At 38.0% G+C, this 19,093-nt stretch overlaps 1 protein-coding gene across 2 annotated transcripts in view; it reads right to left on the bottom strand.

The window, feature by feature from the left end:
- Positions 1-7,085: 7,085 nt before the first annotated feature.
- The window catches only part of LOC136863956 (1-phosphatidylinositol 4,5-bisphosphate phosphodiesterase delta-4), a 330,114-nt gene continuing 318,106 nt past the window's right edge, over positions 7,086-19,093 (bottom strand). For both annotated transcript variants that reach the window (XM_067140409.2, XM_067140410.2), the window contains exons 15-16: positions 14,727-14,876; positions 7,086-7,479 (exon numbers count right to left, since the gene is read on the bottom strand). In XM_067140409.2, coding sequence (XP_066996510.2) covers positions 7,394-7,479; positions 14,727-14,876 — 236 coding nt within the window. In that variant the 3' untranslated portion in view covers positions 7,086-7,393. The remainder of the gene's footprint in view (positions 7,480-14,726; positions 14,877-19,093) is intronic.

The raw sequence follows: 19,093 nt of genomic DNA, 5'->3' as shown, positions 1-19,093 counted from the left end.
AATTGTTTATAGGGAAATAAGCAACATTGAGGATTGTTCAGAATTACAAAGGGACCTTGAAAGTATTCAACAATGGGTTGAAGAAAATAATATGAAGATTAATGGAGGCAAATCAACTGTTACAACTTCTATAAACAGGAGCTTTAAAACTGAATTTGAATATACTTTGGATGAGGTAGTTATCCCAAAAGATGGCAAGTGCAAATACTTAGGTGTGAGATTTGAAAGTAATTTGCACTGGAAAGGTCATGTTGATGACATTGTTGGGAAAGCATACAGATCATTACATGTCATGATGAGGCTACTTAAAGGATGCAACAAAGAATTAAAAGAAAAAAGTTACTTGAGTATGGTTCGTCCATTATTGGAATATGCAAACAGTGTTTGGGATCCTCACCAAGAATACCTAATAAAAGAAATAGATAGTGTACAGAGGAAAGCAGCAAGATTTGCAACAAGGGATTTCAGGAGAAAGAGTAGTGTACCAGAAATGTTAAAGGAACTTGGGTGGGAAACTTTAAGTAAGAGAAGGGAGAAAACTTGACTTATAGGATTATATAGAGCCTATACAAGAGAAGAAGCATGGGGAGCTATCCGTGAGAGGCTTCAGTTGGAAAATAATTATATCGGCAGGACTGACCACAAATATGAAATTAGAAGGAATTTTAGCAGAAGCGATTGGGGTAAATTTTCATTCATTGGGAAGGGTGTGAAGGAGTGGAACAGTTTACCAGGGGTAGTGTTTGATCCTTTTCCAAAGTCTGTACAGATATTCAAGAAGAGAATAAACAGCAACAGAGAAAATAAATGAAGTGTTGGAGGGCATTCGACCAGTGCAGGTTATTGTAAATTTTAAAAAAATATGTGTGAATAAATTAATTCCATCCCCTGGTCTAAGGACTTTGGACAGCCAAAGTAGGGGACTGCCTGTAGGGGTGAAGTACAGTGGGGACTTCGAGGGCCCTGGGACCGCTACGGTAGCTGTGAAGGCCCTTCAGGAACTCTGAAAAGTGGTGGCAAAAGGGGCTCTGGTTAAGACACAGCAGGTCGTTATGCTACTTAGGTTCCAGAACGGGTAAAAAAAAAAAGCAAATAAGTAAATAAATGCAATGTAAATATTAATCTTATACCAGTTGTATAGTATCATTTGAAGTAATTCCACATACTGTATATCAGTTGACTCTATTTGTAAGTAGTACAGGAGATATTATAAGTAGAATTTTGTAAACAATATAAATTTATTAAGGATGAGCTGTGTGTTTAATAGAAAACATTGTTAGCGTAAATTGTATAATATTGTAATATAGGAAAATTTTCTTCGCTTGTTAATTTAATATTTAGTGCTTGACAATAATGTATTTTAATGTCCCATTTGCCACCGAGGTAGACACCTCATTTGCAAATAAAGAGATATTGATATATTGAAATCTCACATGGAGTGACCAGGATTTGAACCACGGAACCCAGCGGTAAGAGGCTAGTGCGCTACCGCCTGAGCCACGGAGGCTCCTTATAAGTACATTATGAACAGTAAAATCAATTGGTCTCAAATCCTTTTTCACCCCACGGCTGTTAAGTTGATTTAACCCTAACCCCCCTCCCCCCACCCAAAAAAAAAAATGGAAGGCATGTTTCTTTATATTTAAAGGAGATTCCAAATACCAATGTTCACATTTGTTACCTTCAGTTTTGAGATATAAGTATCCCCATAAACATAATTCACTTTTCTTTCACTTTCTTTCACACGCACCCCCGCCCCCCATTACGTGAATTTTCCAGCAAAAAGTACTTTTCTTTAATAGTAAAGGATCTTCTAAATAAAAATGATCACGACTCTAACATTTTCAGTTTTTGAGATATGTGTCCTCATGAATGGAATTCAACTCCTTTTCACTCCCGCCCCCCAAGGTAATTTCCCCCCGCCCAAAACGTGTTTTTCTTTGTTTTTAAAGGAGATCCAAATACCAATTTTCATGTGTGTAACAACTTTAGTTTTTATTAGATGTAAGTATCCTCATACAATTAATTCAATTCATTCTTCAATTCTTTCAAATCCCCCCTACACTGGATTTTCCGAGAATACGTGTTTCTTTACTTTTAAAGCAGATTCCAAATACCAAATTTCATGCCTGTAACATCTTCAGTTTTGAGATATCAGTATCCTAATTAAAAGAATTCAACCCTATTTTCAGTCACTTTTACCCCTTTCCAAAGTGTTTTTTTCCAAAAACTAAAAATACATGTTTCTTTATTTTTAATAGAGATAACAAATACCATTTTCCACTGCTGTAACATGTAAAGTTTTTGAGATATATTGTAGAAATTCCCATTTTAATTTCACCCATTTTTAGTTCCCCTTAAGTGGAGTTTCCAAAAACAAATGACCTGTGTTTCTTTAATTTTACAGGAGATTCCAAATACCAATTTTTACGTCTGTAATATTTTGCATTTCTGAGATATACTATAGATATAGTCTTTCTAAAAATTAGCGCCAATTTGTCACTCCTGTTTAATTGGATTTTCCAGAGACAAAAAATACATGTTTCTTTATTGTTAAAAGAGATCCCATATATCAATTTTTAGGTCTGTAATATCTTCAGTTTCTGAGATATAAGTATCCTCATTAAAGGCATTCAACCGCTTTTTCACCCCTCCTATTGGGATTTTCGGAAAACAAAAACTACGTATTTCTTTATTTTTAAAGGACATTCTAAATAACAATTTTGACATCTGTAAACTTTTAAAGTTTTGAGATATAGATACACTCATTTTAAAAATTCACTCCCCTTTTCACCCCCCACTGTTTGGATTTTCCAAAAACAAAAACAAAAGTGTTTCTTTATTTTTAAAGGAGATCCCAAATACCAATTTTCAGGTCAGTAATATCTTCAGTTTCTGAGATATATGTATCCTCATTAAAGGCATTCAACCAATTATTCGCCCCTTTTCACCTGTCCTATTGGGATTTTCCGAAAACAAAAAATTTGTTTTTTCTTTATTTTTAAAGGAGATTCTAAAAACTAATTTTTACATCTGTAAACTTTTAAAGTTTTGAGATATAGATACACTCATTTTAAAAATTCACCCCCCTTTTCACCCTCCCATTAATTGGATTTTCCAAAAACAAAAAATAAGCATTTCTTTATTTTTAAAGAAGATTCTAAATACCAATTTTTACATCTGTAAACTTTTAAAGTTTTGAGATATAGATACACTCATTTTAAAATTTCACCCCCTTAGCGACGGAATATCCAAAAATCCTCTCTTAGCGAGCACCTACATCTTAATATTTCTACCCGAGTGCAGACCCTACGGTGAGGGTGGGTGGCATCTGGAATTGGTAGTTAACTGCGTGTTATTATGGTTGAGGATAGTGTTATGTGTGGTGTGTGAGTTGCAGGGATGTCGGAGACAGCACAAACACCCAGTCCCCAGGCCATTGGAATTAACCAATGAAGGTTAAAATCCCCGACCCCGCCAGGAATCGAACCCGTGACCCTCTGAAACGAAGGTCAACGAGTCAGACGGAACATGATATATATATATATATATATATATATATATATAGCAAATATCCTGGTAGATAACATGGTCAAGAGCTTGAAGATATTCCCAATGATTTAAGCGCACGATGCTGGATTCTGCGTGGATAATTGCTTTTACAATACTACACGCTTCCTTATAAAAAACAAGGAAAGAATTACACAAAGATAATGTAAATAATTAGCAATCACCCTAGGTGATTTCATTTCTTTATGTCCAGTAGTTTTGGCTCGGCGATGATGAATCAGTCAGTCAGTCAGGACAAGTTATTTGATATATATATATGTTATTGAAGGTAAATAATACGTAATCTTTCTTGAATTTTTCTGTTCTTGTTCATTTTGATATGGATTGAAATTTTATTTTATGAATACTTCTGTTCATCATTTTTTTCTTATACCCATTCTTCTGTTGTTAACGGTATGCTAAATGCTCTATGTATCATGCTATAGTATGCTGCTCTTTTGTGTATACTGGGATGAGTAGAAACCATTTTAATTGTGTTAGAGGTGTGTGTGTGGGTTTTCTATATATTCTGTAAGATAGGTGATTTTCATGTCTGGATATGGATATGTCTAAATAGTTTAGGGTACAGTTGTTTTCTATTTCTTTAGTGAATTTTATGTGTGGGTCTATTGTATTCAATTGGTTCATTATGTTGGTTTCATTGGTAAATCAATTATCGATGATAACAAAAATGTCATCAACAAATCGGCACCAGAAAAATATGTTATCTATTTTACTGATTGACTGATGCTCCAAGTGATCTATGTAGATTTCGGCTAGTATGCCTGAGGCAGGAGATCCCATCGGTAGGCCTTGCTGTTGATAAATAGTATCGTGGAACTTGAAATAATTGTTACTGATGGCAAATTCGAGTAGTTTTTATAAACTCTTCTATTTCTAAGGTGCTTTTCCAAGCTTTTGACAATTTTTTTTTTTGTTTTTTTTTTTTTTGCTAGGGGCTTTACGTCGCACCGACACAGATAGGTCTTATGGCGATGATGGGATAGGAAAGGCCTAGGAGTTGGAAGGAAGTGACCATGGCCTTAATTAAGGTACAGCCCCAGGATTTGCCTGGTGTGAAAATGGGAAACCACGGAAAACCATCTTCAGGGCTGCCGATAGTGGGATTCGAACCTACTATCTCCCGGATGCAAGCTCACAGCCGCGCGCCTATTGACGAAATTTATTGGCTCACATGTTTCCATACGAAAACGTTATTTCACGCAATATCTGCTAATGTTATACTATCAAGTTTACACTCGTAGTTACAGGGACGTCGCACAGATCAAAGCGCAGGAAAATCGGTCTCGAAATTCTCACGAGAGTCTCGAGATCTGCGATGTAAGTCTTGAGAGTCTCGAGCGAGAGCATTGCTCCCATCACTAGTTACGAGGTCTGATGTATCCCAGTCAATCCACAAGGCAGGTAGCAGCATCTATTATTTCATTTGAGCCTGAGCCTTCAATTTATAGTGAATGGGAAAGATTACTATTCTGCTCATAATTTATTAAAGTTTTTTAGTGTACATTTATGGCTACCATGAGAAAGTTCCTAATACATTAGTTTCAAAAGCAAAAATACATCTTGAATGAATTGCCATTTGAAGAGCTGAGGTTTGCTTTAAGTCAGTTGCACATTGGCTTTGCAGACTGATTTTGTAGTTTAAATCAAGTTCTGGTCTTCATTCCTTTTTTTAAATATGTAGTTATAATTTAAATACAATTTTTAAAATAGAAAATGCAAGAGAAAGCCTAAATCTAAGTAGTAATAGGACACAATTTTGAATTGTAAATAATATTTCATCCAACACAACAGCTTAGGCTTTTATGGCTGGCATCTCTATGAAAATAGATATTTTATCTTCTGTTTTCAAAAGAGTTCCTTTTATTCTATTTCATTACTTTTTACAAATTAGTACTTTGTATAAACAAAGAAGATCCAGTATACTGTATTCTCAAGGCAAGAAATTCTCAAAAGATGTTAGGCCTGCATTATGACAGATTAACCAAAAATGTTTTCCTTTAAAGGACCTAAAGTCCTGTGTTTTGAGAGAGAAATGTTTACAACACATGATCTGCACACACGCGCAGAGAGCACAGCATCATTCACTTTGGCTTGAGAAGTGTCTAGATTTTGGCTGCTGGTTCCAAAACTCAAGTGAGAAGAATTTCCATTCCTACTGTGCAGCGGTTGCTTGGTAGGTTAAGGCCCATCTGGGCTGTTGGCGTCATGGGGTTTTGTTTGCCGTTGTTATTGAATACATGAGTAAGACAGTTGTCAAGCTCAAAACAGAATGACATGCTAGGCTAGGCAAATGGAAGATCAATTTCTTGGGGTGGTGCTAGGATTGATGATGCATCTCAGTGCTGGACGTGGTGGTGGTGGTACAAAGTGGGATGCTTTATTGTGGATGAGACCTATGGCAGCTATTCCAATTTTGATAGGTTCTGTGAAGTATAAGGCGTGATCAAAAATTTTCTGTTTGAGGGCATTGCTGCAGCAGACATGCAATGTAGCACGACTCCGATACAGGTATATAAACACGGACATGCAGGCAAAGGAATTAGTGTGGCAGTTCTGTTGTGCCGAGGTGCATATGTTAAATGTGGCCACGTGAACTATGGCGACATTATTACCAAATGCGTCCAAACAAAACCAACTTGCTGTTATTCTGTTCCTTGCTGCCGAAGGACAAACACCGGTGGACATCCATTGGGGAATAAAGACAGTGTATGGGGCAGCATGTCTGTCGAAGACCATCGTTGTAGAATGGTGCACGAAGTTCTGCGCAGGTCATCTTTCGACACAAGACGCTGGACAATCTGGGAGACCAGCCTCGTCCGTTGCAGACAACAAGCAGGCGAGCACCCACCCTAAAGTCCTGATCTCTCCCCATGCCATTATCACACCTTCGGTCCCCTCAAAAAGGCCTTGAAGGGTCAACGCTTCCTGTCAGACGAGGATGTGCACCAGGCGGTTACAAACTTCTTCACGCAGCAGGACACGGTGTTTTACCACACCGGGATCTTCAAGCTGGTGCGTTGGTGGGATGAGTGCCTCAATGCTCACGGCAATTTTGTTTGATTTGAATCCAGATTCGGGACTGTACGGCTGTCGAATGGAAACTTTTTTATTGCCCTTTATATTTTAGGATGAATTTCAGAAGTTACAAGTAACTATTCTCATTTTGGTTCCGTATTGAAGTTGACGTATATCTCAAATATTATAATAATATATATAATAATAATATATAATAATAATATATAATAATAATATATAATATAATATAATATAATATAATATAATATAATATAATATAATATAATATATATAAAATATAATATATATATAATATATAATAATAATAATAATAATAATAATAATAATAATAATAATAATAATAATAATAATAATAATATAATATTATATTATTATAATATTTGAGATATATGAATTTCAGAAGACCGTAAAATGCTTGTGTTAAGGTAGAGTTTCACAGACTACAGGTTTCATTATGGGCAAAATTCACAGTATTATAAAATATAGAATTTTTTTTAACAAAATATTTTATATAAAATAAAATTTTACACCATTGAAACTATTTGAGAACAAATACAGTATATACATTTTCTTTTTAAATGCAAACATTTAATACTTGAATTACAGTACCATGTATACTACTATATTCTGTGTAATAGTCTATTCATTGCAGTTAAAATATAAACTTGGAGAACTACAGCAGTTGTGCATTTCATAATGTTTGAGCAAATATTAATATAAAATCAAGTTCTGTAACTCATTTCATCAGCAAGTCAACATCTACAGATAACTTTATATAAAATATTCAAGCAATAATGCTGGCATGAATAAAGAGAGATGCAGGTGAGACGAAACTTCCATTGTAATCCATCAGGTAAACATGCCTGTATCCTGTAAAGAGAAGAAATAAATAAATTAATATATATAATGATAGATTTTTTTAATACAAAATTTAAACTCTAGTTTAGAACTAAAACTGATCATCACACTAATATTTGAGGAAGTAGGAGGGGGAAGAGAGGCTGATTACTCCTTGGGTTACCTTCGTTATGAAATCATTATAATGTTGTTTAATTTACTTCCTCCGACTGATAGCTGCTTGGAGACCATTTACTTAATAGTTCAAGCTGAAAATAGTTCTACCATTTTTAGATTCATAGTAATTAATTAGATGCTAGAAAAGCAAGCAACAGCAGGATTTTTAATGAAAACCTTACATTTTTCCTTTCATTTCACTAAATGGGGAATATATTATAGATCATCAACCCAACCCATGTTGTTTTCTTATTATGCTTCTGGTAATGAGAACTTTTGCACCTCTTACATTCACAGGCATTAGTTTGATTGCTTACTGTGAGGATGACCACAAGTAGGACGATGATATCAGCGTTATTGGTTTTACGCGTAACTGCCATTACCATTTTAGGAGGCGATGGAATTTTGTTACATAGGGGTTCTTTTACTTCTCAGTAAAGAAGCCAGAATTGTCTCCCTCAGGAGTTCTTTAATCTGCCAGTAAATCAACCAACACGAGGGTGTTGTATAACACCTTTATCAACAACCATATACGAGGATTGGGGCAAAAGTCAAGGCAACTATTTTTTTCTTGTAGATATGTGAACGGATCACAAACGTATATGTGTCGTGTGGAAGTTCTGCAGGCATAGTGTGTATGCAGAACAGATGGCTCTGTGATAGCTGGTAGTAGCGCAGCGAGGGCTGTGAAATCAGTCAGTTGGTGAGTGTCGTGCGAGATGGAAGTAACCCATGTTGAGCAGTGTGCTTACGTAGCTCCGAGGGAGAAATGAGATGGAATATCACAGTGAATTAGTGGAAGCACTTGGGAATAATGCCCTACAATACCGTACAGTAGCACGGTGGGTAGGAAAGTTTCAGCAAGGACGTGTGTCAACCAGTGATGAGCAATGTTCGGGACGACCTGTCAGTGTGTGGACCGACGTGGCACGTGCCGTCATCGAGCAGCTCCTGGATGAAGACAGACGATGGATGCTACTGGAGTTAGAGAGTGCAAGTGGCATCAAGAAATGCACCGTCCACAGGATATTGCGTAATGAGCTGCAACTGCGCAAAATCGCACCGTGGTGTGTACCGCATGCACTGACGAAAATTCAAAGGTGGATGCGCCATGCAATATGCTCTGACCACCTTGCACGCTGGCAACAGGATGGCGATCAAGTCTTGTCACGAATAATCACCATCGATGAATTTTGGGCCAGGGCATACAAACCAGAACTGAAACGTCAGTCCGCAGAGTGGCCACATGTGGGATCACCAAGGAGGCAGAAGGTCCGTCAGAATCCTTCCCCAGTCAATTTGATGATGATCTTCGCGTATGAAGTCAGGGGTGTCATTGTTTGCCACTTTGTTCCACATGGTAGAACAGTGACCGTACAGTACTACAGGGATTTCCTGGTGCGACAGATACGACAGGTACGACGTGGCGTTTGGGAGAAACGTCCAGATCTTGTGGATAGTGCAATAATCCTGCACGACAATGCAAAACCACATAAAGCAGAGTATGTAGGGCAGCTACTGCAATGTAGGGGATGGGAAGAATTGGAGCACCCACCGTACTCTCCCGACATTTCGCCCTGTGACTTTGATCTCATTCGAAGGATTAAGAAACCACTACATGGTAGGTGATTTGCAACAGGAGAGGACATTGCTAATGCTGTGCGCCAACAGGTGACCCGATTCACACATGGTGCGGCAAATGCTGAGGCAGATAGTATTCAGTGCCTCCCACATCGTTGGCAGCGTGTGGTTTCAGTAGCAGGGGACTACTTTCAGGGTCTTTAGGCCCAGGTTTGTCATGTCAACTTTATGTGTACCGTGTTGTCATTCTTTTGCTCCGGGAAGGCCATATTGCCCTGTATACTACCGTAATAGATTAGTATGTTACGATATTTCAGTGCTATTCATTGTCCACACATGTAGTTAACACCTTGTCCTTTTGTCTATATACGTTACATTTTCTTCAAGAAAAAAAAAAGTTGCCATGAATTTTGCCCCAACCTTAGTAGAGTAGGAATTGAACCCATCATCTTGAGCCCAGATGGCTAGCGCTCAACTGACTGAGCTCCTCAAGGCCTGCTGGAAAGTCTGTGTAATGAAGGATGGAGGGTTAAAACTCAAAAAGGAAGTAAATATCATCAAATTTCATCATGCTACACATTTTGTTATCTGTTCCAAATGACAGGTGAATCAGCTGCCCCTACCAATATTTTGTTCTGCAGCCCAACAAACATGCGAGATCAGTGTGAGGCAGATATTTTTCTGTTAGCATCCCGTATGCTACTGAAGTACCGTAAGCACATCCTGCAAATCATTCCGAACACTATTATTGTTTCTGCCATGTAACTACAGACCGTTGGAAAAATGGCATCCTTTCAATCTTTTATCGTACATCAGTCTACCGTGTAACTGTGTAAAGATGTCTTGCCAAGTGATCGGATATAGCAAAACATGAATTAATGCTTACAACTATGAAACAGTAATGCAGAGAGTGTATTGTACTAGAAAATGCCTGCACAAAGGGCTAGCTTGAAAAGTGTGAGAATATCGCTGTAGGTTCATGTATGGTACACTATTTGGAGTCTTGTACGGAGAGAGGTTTCTCTTACAGAGCATAGGAGTGACTCAGTTTAAATAGCTGTTTATTTTCAAAAACCATGTTCAAAACTAATTTCATGTCACCTAATACAGTAGATCTTCATGTGGGCTTCAGACGTTTTTAATTGATTGTAAGCCATAAAACTCTTATAATTGGATTGCTATCTGGTTGTTTCATCATGTATTGTGTTAACATACTCAACGTTGTAAATTTTATTCAATTGCAATCTTTAAAGGATATACGGAAATAATATGCGAGTTAGCTCTGAGTGACATGGAGTCTGCCAGAAGTGGTGTGATAATAATCAGCTTTTCCACGCTGGAGCTTGCCTGGCTGTTATATTTTAAACCAATGGAAATACACTTGCATTTTAACTTAATAATAATAATAATAATAATAATAATAATAATAATAATAATAATAATAATAACAATAATAATAATAACAATAATAATAATAATAATAATAATAATAATAATAATAATAAATCTGCAGATATTACTGGTACAGTATGAAATGTTGAATTGGAGGAATAACATATTCTAAGGCATTATTATATAACTCTCGTTCTCAGCTGTGGCGTAGTGCATGTGGTCAAACCCAAGTTTACCAATTAACAGAACATAGTATTGATAGTTAGAATCCTACATTGTACAAATTATTTGTACATCGATATGAAACTTCAATGCTTAAACACAGAGCAGAAAAATGCCACTATTATTGTTTTTTGTGCTCCGCAAACTGCACAGCTATACGGTCAGAATGGAGTTGCTTCAGTCATTCATCATGTATTCCACAGACAAATATATTGATGTGCTCCTTATATACAGGGAAGCAAGAGAAAATTTGTTTCAGACACTACGTCTGAATCAGGAAAGGTATTCGGACAGGCGACATCTGACTGCAGTGTTGAAAAATGTTTACAAACAACAGGGGTACTTCTGAGGGAAGACCATAACATCTGGTGAAAAACCAGCAGGCTGTTCTGGACACAGCTTGCAATAACCCTCACACAAGTAGACAGGCAATCGCACAACAGGTGAACATCAGCCAGGCTTCTGCACTGCAAATACTGCATGAACATAAATATCACCACTACCATCTACATCAAAACCAGGAGCACCATGGGTAGAATTTTGAAGCTTAGGAAATCTGAAAAATGATGCAGCATTCCTGTCGAAAATCCTGTTCTTGGATGAATCGCAGTTCCACAATAATGGTACTATCAGCCGCTACAACATATACTATTGGAGTGCTGACAATTGCCATTGGGTTCAACAGGCAGCCTATCTAGTGCAATGGGGAGTGAATTTATGGTGTGGAAATCTTAAGTAATCACCTTACTGGACCGTATTTATTTGAGGGACATTTAACAGGCACATGCTACCACCTGCACTTTCTAAGTCATGAACTACCACTTTTGCTGGAGGATGCACCACTTGGACAATGTTTAATGATGTAGTTTCAACAGGATGGAGCTCTAACACATCGGACGTTAGCCATCTGTAACCATCTGAATGACATTCATCCAGAAAAATGGGTAGGCAGAAGAGGACCTGTCTCTTCACTCACCAGGTCACTGGATTTAATGCCATTAGACTGCTTCCTGTGGGGTCATTGGAAACAAACAGGTTTTTTTACCCAGTAGGCAGAAAATGTCAAGTGCCTTTGACAACTCATCGGCCAAAACCTGCTGATTATTTACATCAGCTAAGTCCAGACGTGCATAAACTAAGCAGGTCATCACTTTGAGCACTTGTAAATGTATCTAACCATTGTTAGTACAATTTGGTTCCTCCCCAACTACCTATCCCATCTTCATCCGGTGCTTTATATAACTGCATTCACTGAAAAAGTGCATTAAAAAGGATATTACACAAATACTGTATTAAGAGACAGTAAAAACGAAGTAAATCAAAATGAAAAGATTATCTCTGCCCCAGACTCAAATCTATCACATGTAAAATTGGCGCACCATAGCATTTGGCTTGCTCTCAACAACTACACTATACTACACCACGTTACAGTGCATGTAAAAATGAAATGGCGTATGGCATTTAGTGCCGGGAGTGCCCGAGGACATGTTCGGCTCGCCAGGTGCAGGTCTTTTGATTTGACTTCCATAGGCGACCTGCACGTCGTGATGAGGATGGAATGATGATGAAGACGACACGTACACCCAACCCCCATGCCAGCAAAATTAACCAATTACGGTTAAAATTCCCAACCCTGCCAGGAATCGAACCCGGGACCCCCGTGACCAAAGGTCAGCACACTAACCATTTAGCCATGGAGCCGGACACAATGCATGTAGAATGCAGTTCATGTGATAGCTTTAACGTGGTTGCAATGTCCACTTCATGTTTCACAGATGTTTCATTTTACACATGAGATCACTTAGAGAGCATACTCATGGTTTCTATTATTTAATATTATGGCATAACAGCTTCCTATTTTTGTGTGGATTGCAAATACAAAGACATATGTTTGACTGTGCATACCAGAAGGACGGACGTTTTTACGACATATATAAAACTGCAGTTTGCATAAAACAGTATTGGTAGGGGCAGCTGATTCACCTGGTATAGCAAAGTGTGTTACACTTCAAAGAAAGTAAGTGACAATACAGGAATCATTTTTAATATACTGTATATAGTCACAAATATTATAAATTTAAAAATGAGAAGCCAATGTGTCTCAAATACTGATTATTCAAATTCCTGGAATATCCTGTGATAAAAACAATTAGCTTCAAAGTTTCACTCAAAATTCCAATGATTTATTGCTCAATCTTTGATAGATCTCTCACAGAGAAATGCATTACCGATGTGGTAAATAACGATTCCAAGTAGTTTTCATTCTATTTATTTTGTTATTTAGAATACACATAATTTTATTTGTGAAACTGATATATTCACTTTCCCTGTAAAAACTCTTCAAGGGAGTATACATTAACCATGTAATAAGCAGAAGACAGCCAAATACATACAAGTAAAACATACATAAAACATGTTAAATTCTTTTTGTTATTATTTGCTTTACGTCGCACCGACACGGATAGGTCTTATGGCGACGATGAGGAAGGAAGGGGCTAGGAGTGGGAAGGAAGCGGCCGTGGCCTTGATTAAGGTACAGCCCCAGCATTTGCCTGGTGTGAAAATGGGAAACCACGGAAAACCATCTTCAGGGCTGCCGACAGTGGGGTTCGAACCCACGATCTCCCGAATACTGGATACTGGCCGCACTTAAGCGACTGCAGCTATCGAGCTCGGTGTTAAATTCTTTGACATTTTTATTGAAATATTGCATACACAATATTGCAAAGGTTATATGTACTCTATGCCAAAGTATTATATAGTATTTATTTTTTAAACCACTACCTACAAATGATATAGTCCTATCATGCTTAATTCTTATGGGAAACACTCATCATTCATAATCTGTCTCGTACATGAACCCAAACAAAGAATACAAAGAATAACAACAATGTCTATACAATAAAACTGTCAATTTAGATTTATTTTTTTCAATTTTTCTGTTTGTTGCACTAACAGAGATAGGTCTTACGGCGACAATGGGATAAGAAAGGGCTAGGCATGGGAAGGAAGCAGCCATGGCTTTAATTAAGGTAAAGCACCGGCATCGCTGTAGAGGCATCTTAATGCTCGGGAATCGGTTCAACTGATTTTGAGATTTTGAGAATTTCTGAAGTGAACTTAATTCTCATTTTAATCACACTGACACTAATACACTGAAGAAGACAAGAAACTGACTATAAAAATTTTCCAGAACTAAAGAATGTGAGTTTGAGAGAGAAGGGATAACAAAACAGCATCACGGTATTGTTCTCTATGACGTGTAGGTTTAAAGGGTGCACATAATTGAACCTTTCTTCAAAGCATCACTAAAAATGAATTCAGAATATTCCATTAATGAAGTGTTTGACAATGTAATTTAACATTCTACAGTTACCTGAATATTTGATTTAGTACTAGTACACTCTTGAGAAATCTCAGATGAAAAAAAAGAAATGAAAGACATCAATTTTACTTTTCTTCAAAGAATTTGTAAATCCCTTTCTTTCTGCCCTTATTGTAGCAGTTTAGTTATCTTATTGATAACAGTGGAACCAGGCGAGTTGGAGTGCAGTTGCGGGCATGCAGCTGTGAACTTATATCCGGGAGATAGCGGGTTTGAGCCCCGCTGTCAGCAGCCCTGAAGATGGTTTTCCATGGTTTCCCATTGTCACACCAGGCAAATGCTGGGGTTGTACCTTAATTAAGGCCACAGCCAATTCCTTCCCACCTCTAGGCCTTTCCTATCCCATCGTCGATGTAAGACCTATCTGTGTCGGTCCAACGTAAAGCAAGTTGTAAAAACAAGAAACTCTCATTACTCTCCCTACCTACAGGGAGTTCTTCAAGCTCACCAGTTGTTCAAGTCTATGTAAATTGTTTAGGTGGTCAAAGAAAAATATATTTAGTTGAAATTCATGGAGACTTACCTTCTTGAAGACTTTGGAAAGGCAAAGCATATGATCCCAATACGTCATTCTTTCCAGACACACTCTCATCCTTGACTATAAAATGGATCATGGCAAGATCTGGCATTTTAATGTTAAAAACCATCTCATGATTCCATCTTGGATTAAATCCTAGAAAAGAGCCAAGTTTTCAAGTTAAATTTTCTCTATACACATCACCTACCACCATAATTTAAAAAACTATAATGAAGTATTAAGTGTATTTAGGAAAAATTTGAAGTTAATATCTGAAGAAAAGCAAGTAAGTCTTTGATAAGGTATATCTAGACAATGTTTCTGGTAGCAAAAGTACTTCAAATTGAAAGAAAAACATGAAACTAAGAGCTAATATTTTAATAATAATAATAATAATAATAATAATAATAATAATAATAATAATAATAATAATAATAATAATAGTAGTGGGGATTTACCGGTTACCTCCATCGGGCGCGTCCCATTGGAATTGGGGAAGCTCGCTGGCTCTGCCGCCAGCAGAGTCAGAGGGTAGTAGGGAAATAAAATACCACCGTGAAAAAAAAACTGGTCCCTTGCCAGGGTTACGGCGAAGACTGGTAAATGACCAGAAGCCAGAAAACATCTTGAGGCAACCTCTAGGGCTAACAACCCTAGTTGTAAAAGGATGGGTACCCGTCCAAAGCAAAGTCAAGTCAAAAAGCATGATGGCACAACATTTCAAGAAACATACCCCAGGGGGTAAATCTTCGGATAAATCCCTCGTCGTGAACGCCACGGCGCACGAGTCTCGTTCGGTTTCTGGGGGAGACTCGACATCATGCAAGAGATGAGTCGGAGCGTCTCGGTGTACCCCGAAGAGTCAAAAACTCAGGCCAAAATCTAAAACCTTTCTAGCAACTTTCAACATAAATTCACTTACACAAACTGGCAAGCTGAAAACCCTCACCAAAGCTCTTCACAAAAATCAGATATCCATAGCGGCCCTACAAGAAACAAGGTACCCAGATGAAGAGATTTTTGAATCTGAAGGCTACCGATTTTTCAAGAGCAAAGCGCAAAGAGGAATCCTCAATGGAGCTGTGATGCTTGGAACCGCATTTGCTGTTAGAACCAAGATCCTTAAATCGGTTGCAAATTTCGAACCTGTGAATGACAGATTGTCTATACTCACAATTAAATGCACGAACAAAACCTACGCCCTAGTTAACGCACATGCTCCTACAAACGATAAGAACAAGTCTGATCCAGACGAAGTTGATAATTTCTGGGACCTACTGGATGAAAAATTGAACAAAATCCTCAAACACCATGTCAAGCTTCTTTTGGGTGACTTCAATGCCCAACTAGGTCGTGAGCAGAAGTACAAAAAAGTTATAGGAAATTACCCTGCTCACAAAAGGACCAATCCCAACGGCAAAAGACTGTTGACCATTTGCGAAAATCACAACCTGCAGGTCATGTCGACCCACTTTCGCCATCTACCCAGAAAGCAAATGACTTGGCGTTCTCCCGTCCAAGCTCTCGGAGAGTTCCAAATTGATCATGTTGCGATCTCCAGGAGAAACAGCCCTGAGATTATGAATGTCAAGGTAAAGAAAGGCATCAATGTGGCCTCAGATCATTATATGTCTCTTATCAAATTCAAACCAATTCCCGCAAACACAAGGAAGACAACCAAACAGATCACACGCTTCGACAATGATAAACTTCGGCAAAGGGTCGAGGAGTTCCAGGAGAAGGCTAGACCAAATGACTGTAACTTTAACAACGTCAAAAGTCTCCTTGTTGAGGCCGCCAAAGACGTTGCAGAAATCAAGAGAAGCAAAAAGCATGCCAGGTGGAATAGTACCTACGAATCAGTCCTCCAAGAAAGACTCAATACGTGGAAACAGTACAACTCTACGAAATCAGAAAATGATTGGGAAACCTACAAAACCCAACGTGCCCAAGCAGCTAGGGTGTTCAGAACTGAGAAACGTAAATACGAAAATTCTCTCATTGAAAAGATAGAACAAAACTTTAGGAAGAATGAAAGCAGAGAGTACTACAGAGCCTTCAAACGCAAACTCACTGGCTATAAACCACCATCTCTATGCTTTGAGCGAACGGACGGCACACTGGCGACGTCAAATGAAGAAAATTGCAGCATTCTGGCAGATTACTTCAAGAATTTACTTAATTGCTCTAAACCGCAAAGCGCCATTGAGACCAAGGAACCCGTACTCAGGTACCCAGATTCCAGACCACCCGACAGAGATGAAATCAAGCGCCACATTGCCCGTCTCAAAAATAAAAAAGCGCCGGGTGAAGACTCAGTAGTAGCAGAACTATGGAAATATGCCCCAGAAGAATCGCTTGATAACTTGCAAAAGCAAATAGAAGAAATTTGGAACAAGGAGACCCTACCCGAAGATTGGAAAATAGCTTTGATCCATCCATTACACAAAAAAGGCAGCATGAAGAACATCAACAACTACAGAGGAATATCTTTGCTAACCGTGACTTACAAAATTCTATCACTTGCCATCCTGGAGCGTTTGGAAGCACACGTCGAACATCAAATAGGTGAATACCAAGGAGGGTTCAGAAAAGGTCGCTCAACAGCTGAACAGATCCAAAATCTCAAAACGATCATCAGATATTGTACACTAAGGTCCAAGCTGTATGTGTCTGTCTTTGTGGACTTTAAGAAAGCGTACGACTCCATTGACCGGGAAGTCCTGCTAAACATCTTAAATGAATTTGGAGTTGATTTGAAACTGCTGGCATTAATTAGAGCCACCCTGACCGATACAAAATCCAAGGTGAAGTTCCACGGATGTCCCTCGCATTCCTTTGACATCAAAACAGGAGTCCAACAAGGTGATGGGCTATCCCCGATACTCTTCAACTGTGTTCTTGAAAAGATCATCAGAACCTGGCGGGTGAGATTACAGGAAACCAACTACAGTCCATTGAGAATAGGAACCAAATCCAAGGGGATCGCAACAGACTGCTTAGCATTTGCCGATGATATTGCTGTTCTCTCAACCGACATAGAAACCGCTAGAGCTCAAGTTGAAATTTTAAAGGAAATTGCTCAACAAACTGGTTTGCAGATATCGTTTGAGAAAACAGAAGTAATGTCTAACATCAAAGAGGCTCCACCAAAACTCCATACAAAATACGGGGACATCACCCGAGTAGACAAATTCAAATACCTGGGTGAGATCATCATGAAAAATGGACTGGACAAAGAAGCACTTCAGGAGCGAGTACGCAAACTGGAAATAGCCTACCAAACATCCCGCACAATCTACAACAAAAAATGCCTTTCCCAAAACACCAAGATACGTCACTATGAAACAGTTCTGAAGCCAGTAGTTTTATATGCAGCCGAAACCCTGTCTCTAAATGCCAACAAAGGACTCCTTGAAGAACTGGAGAAAAGAGAATGCAAAATTGTGAGAGGAATCTTGGGATCAAAGTACAGAAATGGAATCCATCAAAAGAGATCCAAGAAGGAAGTCTACAGCAAAATAGAGAAAATTACCGACACAATCAGAAAAAGACGGGCACGATTTTACGGTCATCTGAAAAGAATGGACAGAAGAAAGTTAACTAAAGAAATCTTTCACTTTTTTGATTCAAACCCCAAAACCACAATTCCCTGGTTTAGAAATACCAAAGAAGACCTTCAAATGCTACATATCTCAGCTGAAGACGCCTTTAACAGAGATCTCTTCCGCAAGAAAATATTGATGAACCGGCTAAACCGAGACGAGCAACCGAAGAGAAGACACGGTGCCCCTTGGACAGAGGAGCGTAAGCAGGCCCACTCACAAAGAATGAGGGAAATTTGGGCTCTAAAGAAGGCCAAGTGCAGTGTCAAATGCAACAAGACTTAATGTGGTCCTTGATGGCCCCAGCGAATTATATTATAATAATAATAATAATAATAATAATAATAATAATAATAATAATAATAATATTATCAGATTCTATCAATTCACACTCAAATATTTTGAAATAATATTTATGTTTCTCTGCTTAATATTTAGGAACTTAAATTCAACAATGTATCTTAATAAAATGACAAAGGAGTAAGATAACTTCTAGAATTTAATTTCCTAAATATTAAACAGAGATAAACATAAATATCATTTCGAAGTATTTGAGTGTGACTTGATGGAATGTGGTGATGTTCTTGCAAGAACGAAACACGTCATTCTTTGTTTAATAGTGTGTATTTTTAACCCTTGATTAATAATGTGGTTTTCTTTACAGGTATTTTGTAGTATAATATTTATATTTAACCTGTGTGTTCAACATAGAGAAGAGCTTTCAAGTTACATTTGACTGAAATTTCAGCTTTAATATAATCATGTACA

This window comes from Anabrus simplex, chromosome 2, assembly GCF_040414725.1.
Source record: "Anabrus simplex isolate iqAnaSimp1 chromosome 2, ASM4041472v1, whole genome shotgun sequence".
NCBI lineage: Eukaryota > Metazoa > Arthropoda > Insecta > Orthoptera > Tettigoniidae > Anabrus > Anabrus simplex.
Note: the sequence above shows the minus strand (reverse complement) of the source record. Positions and strands in the feature narration are given on the sequence as shown.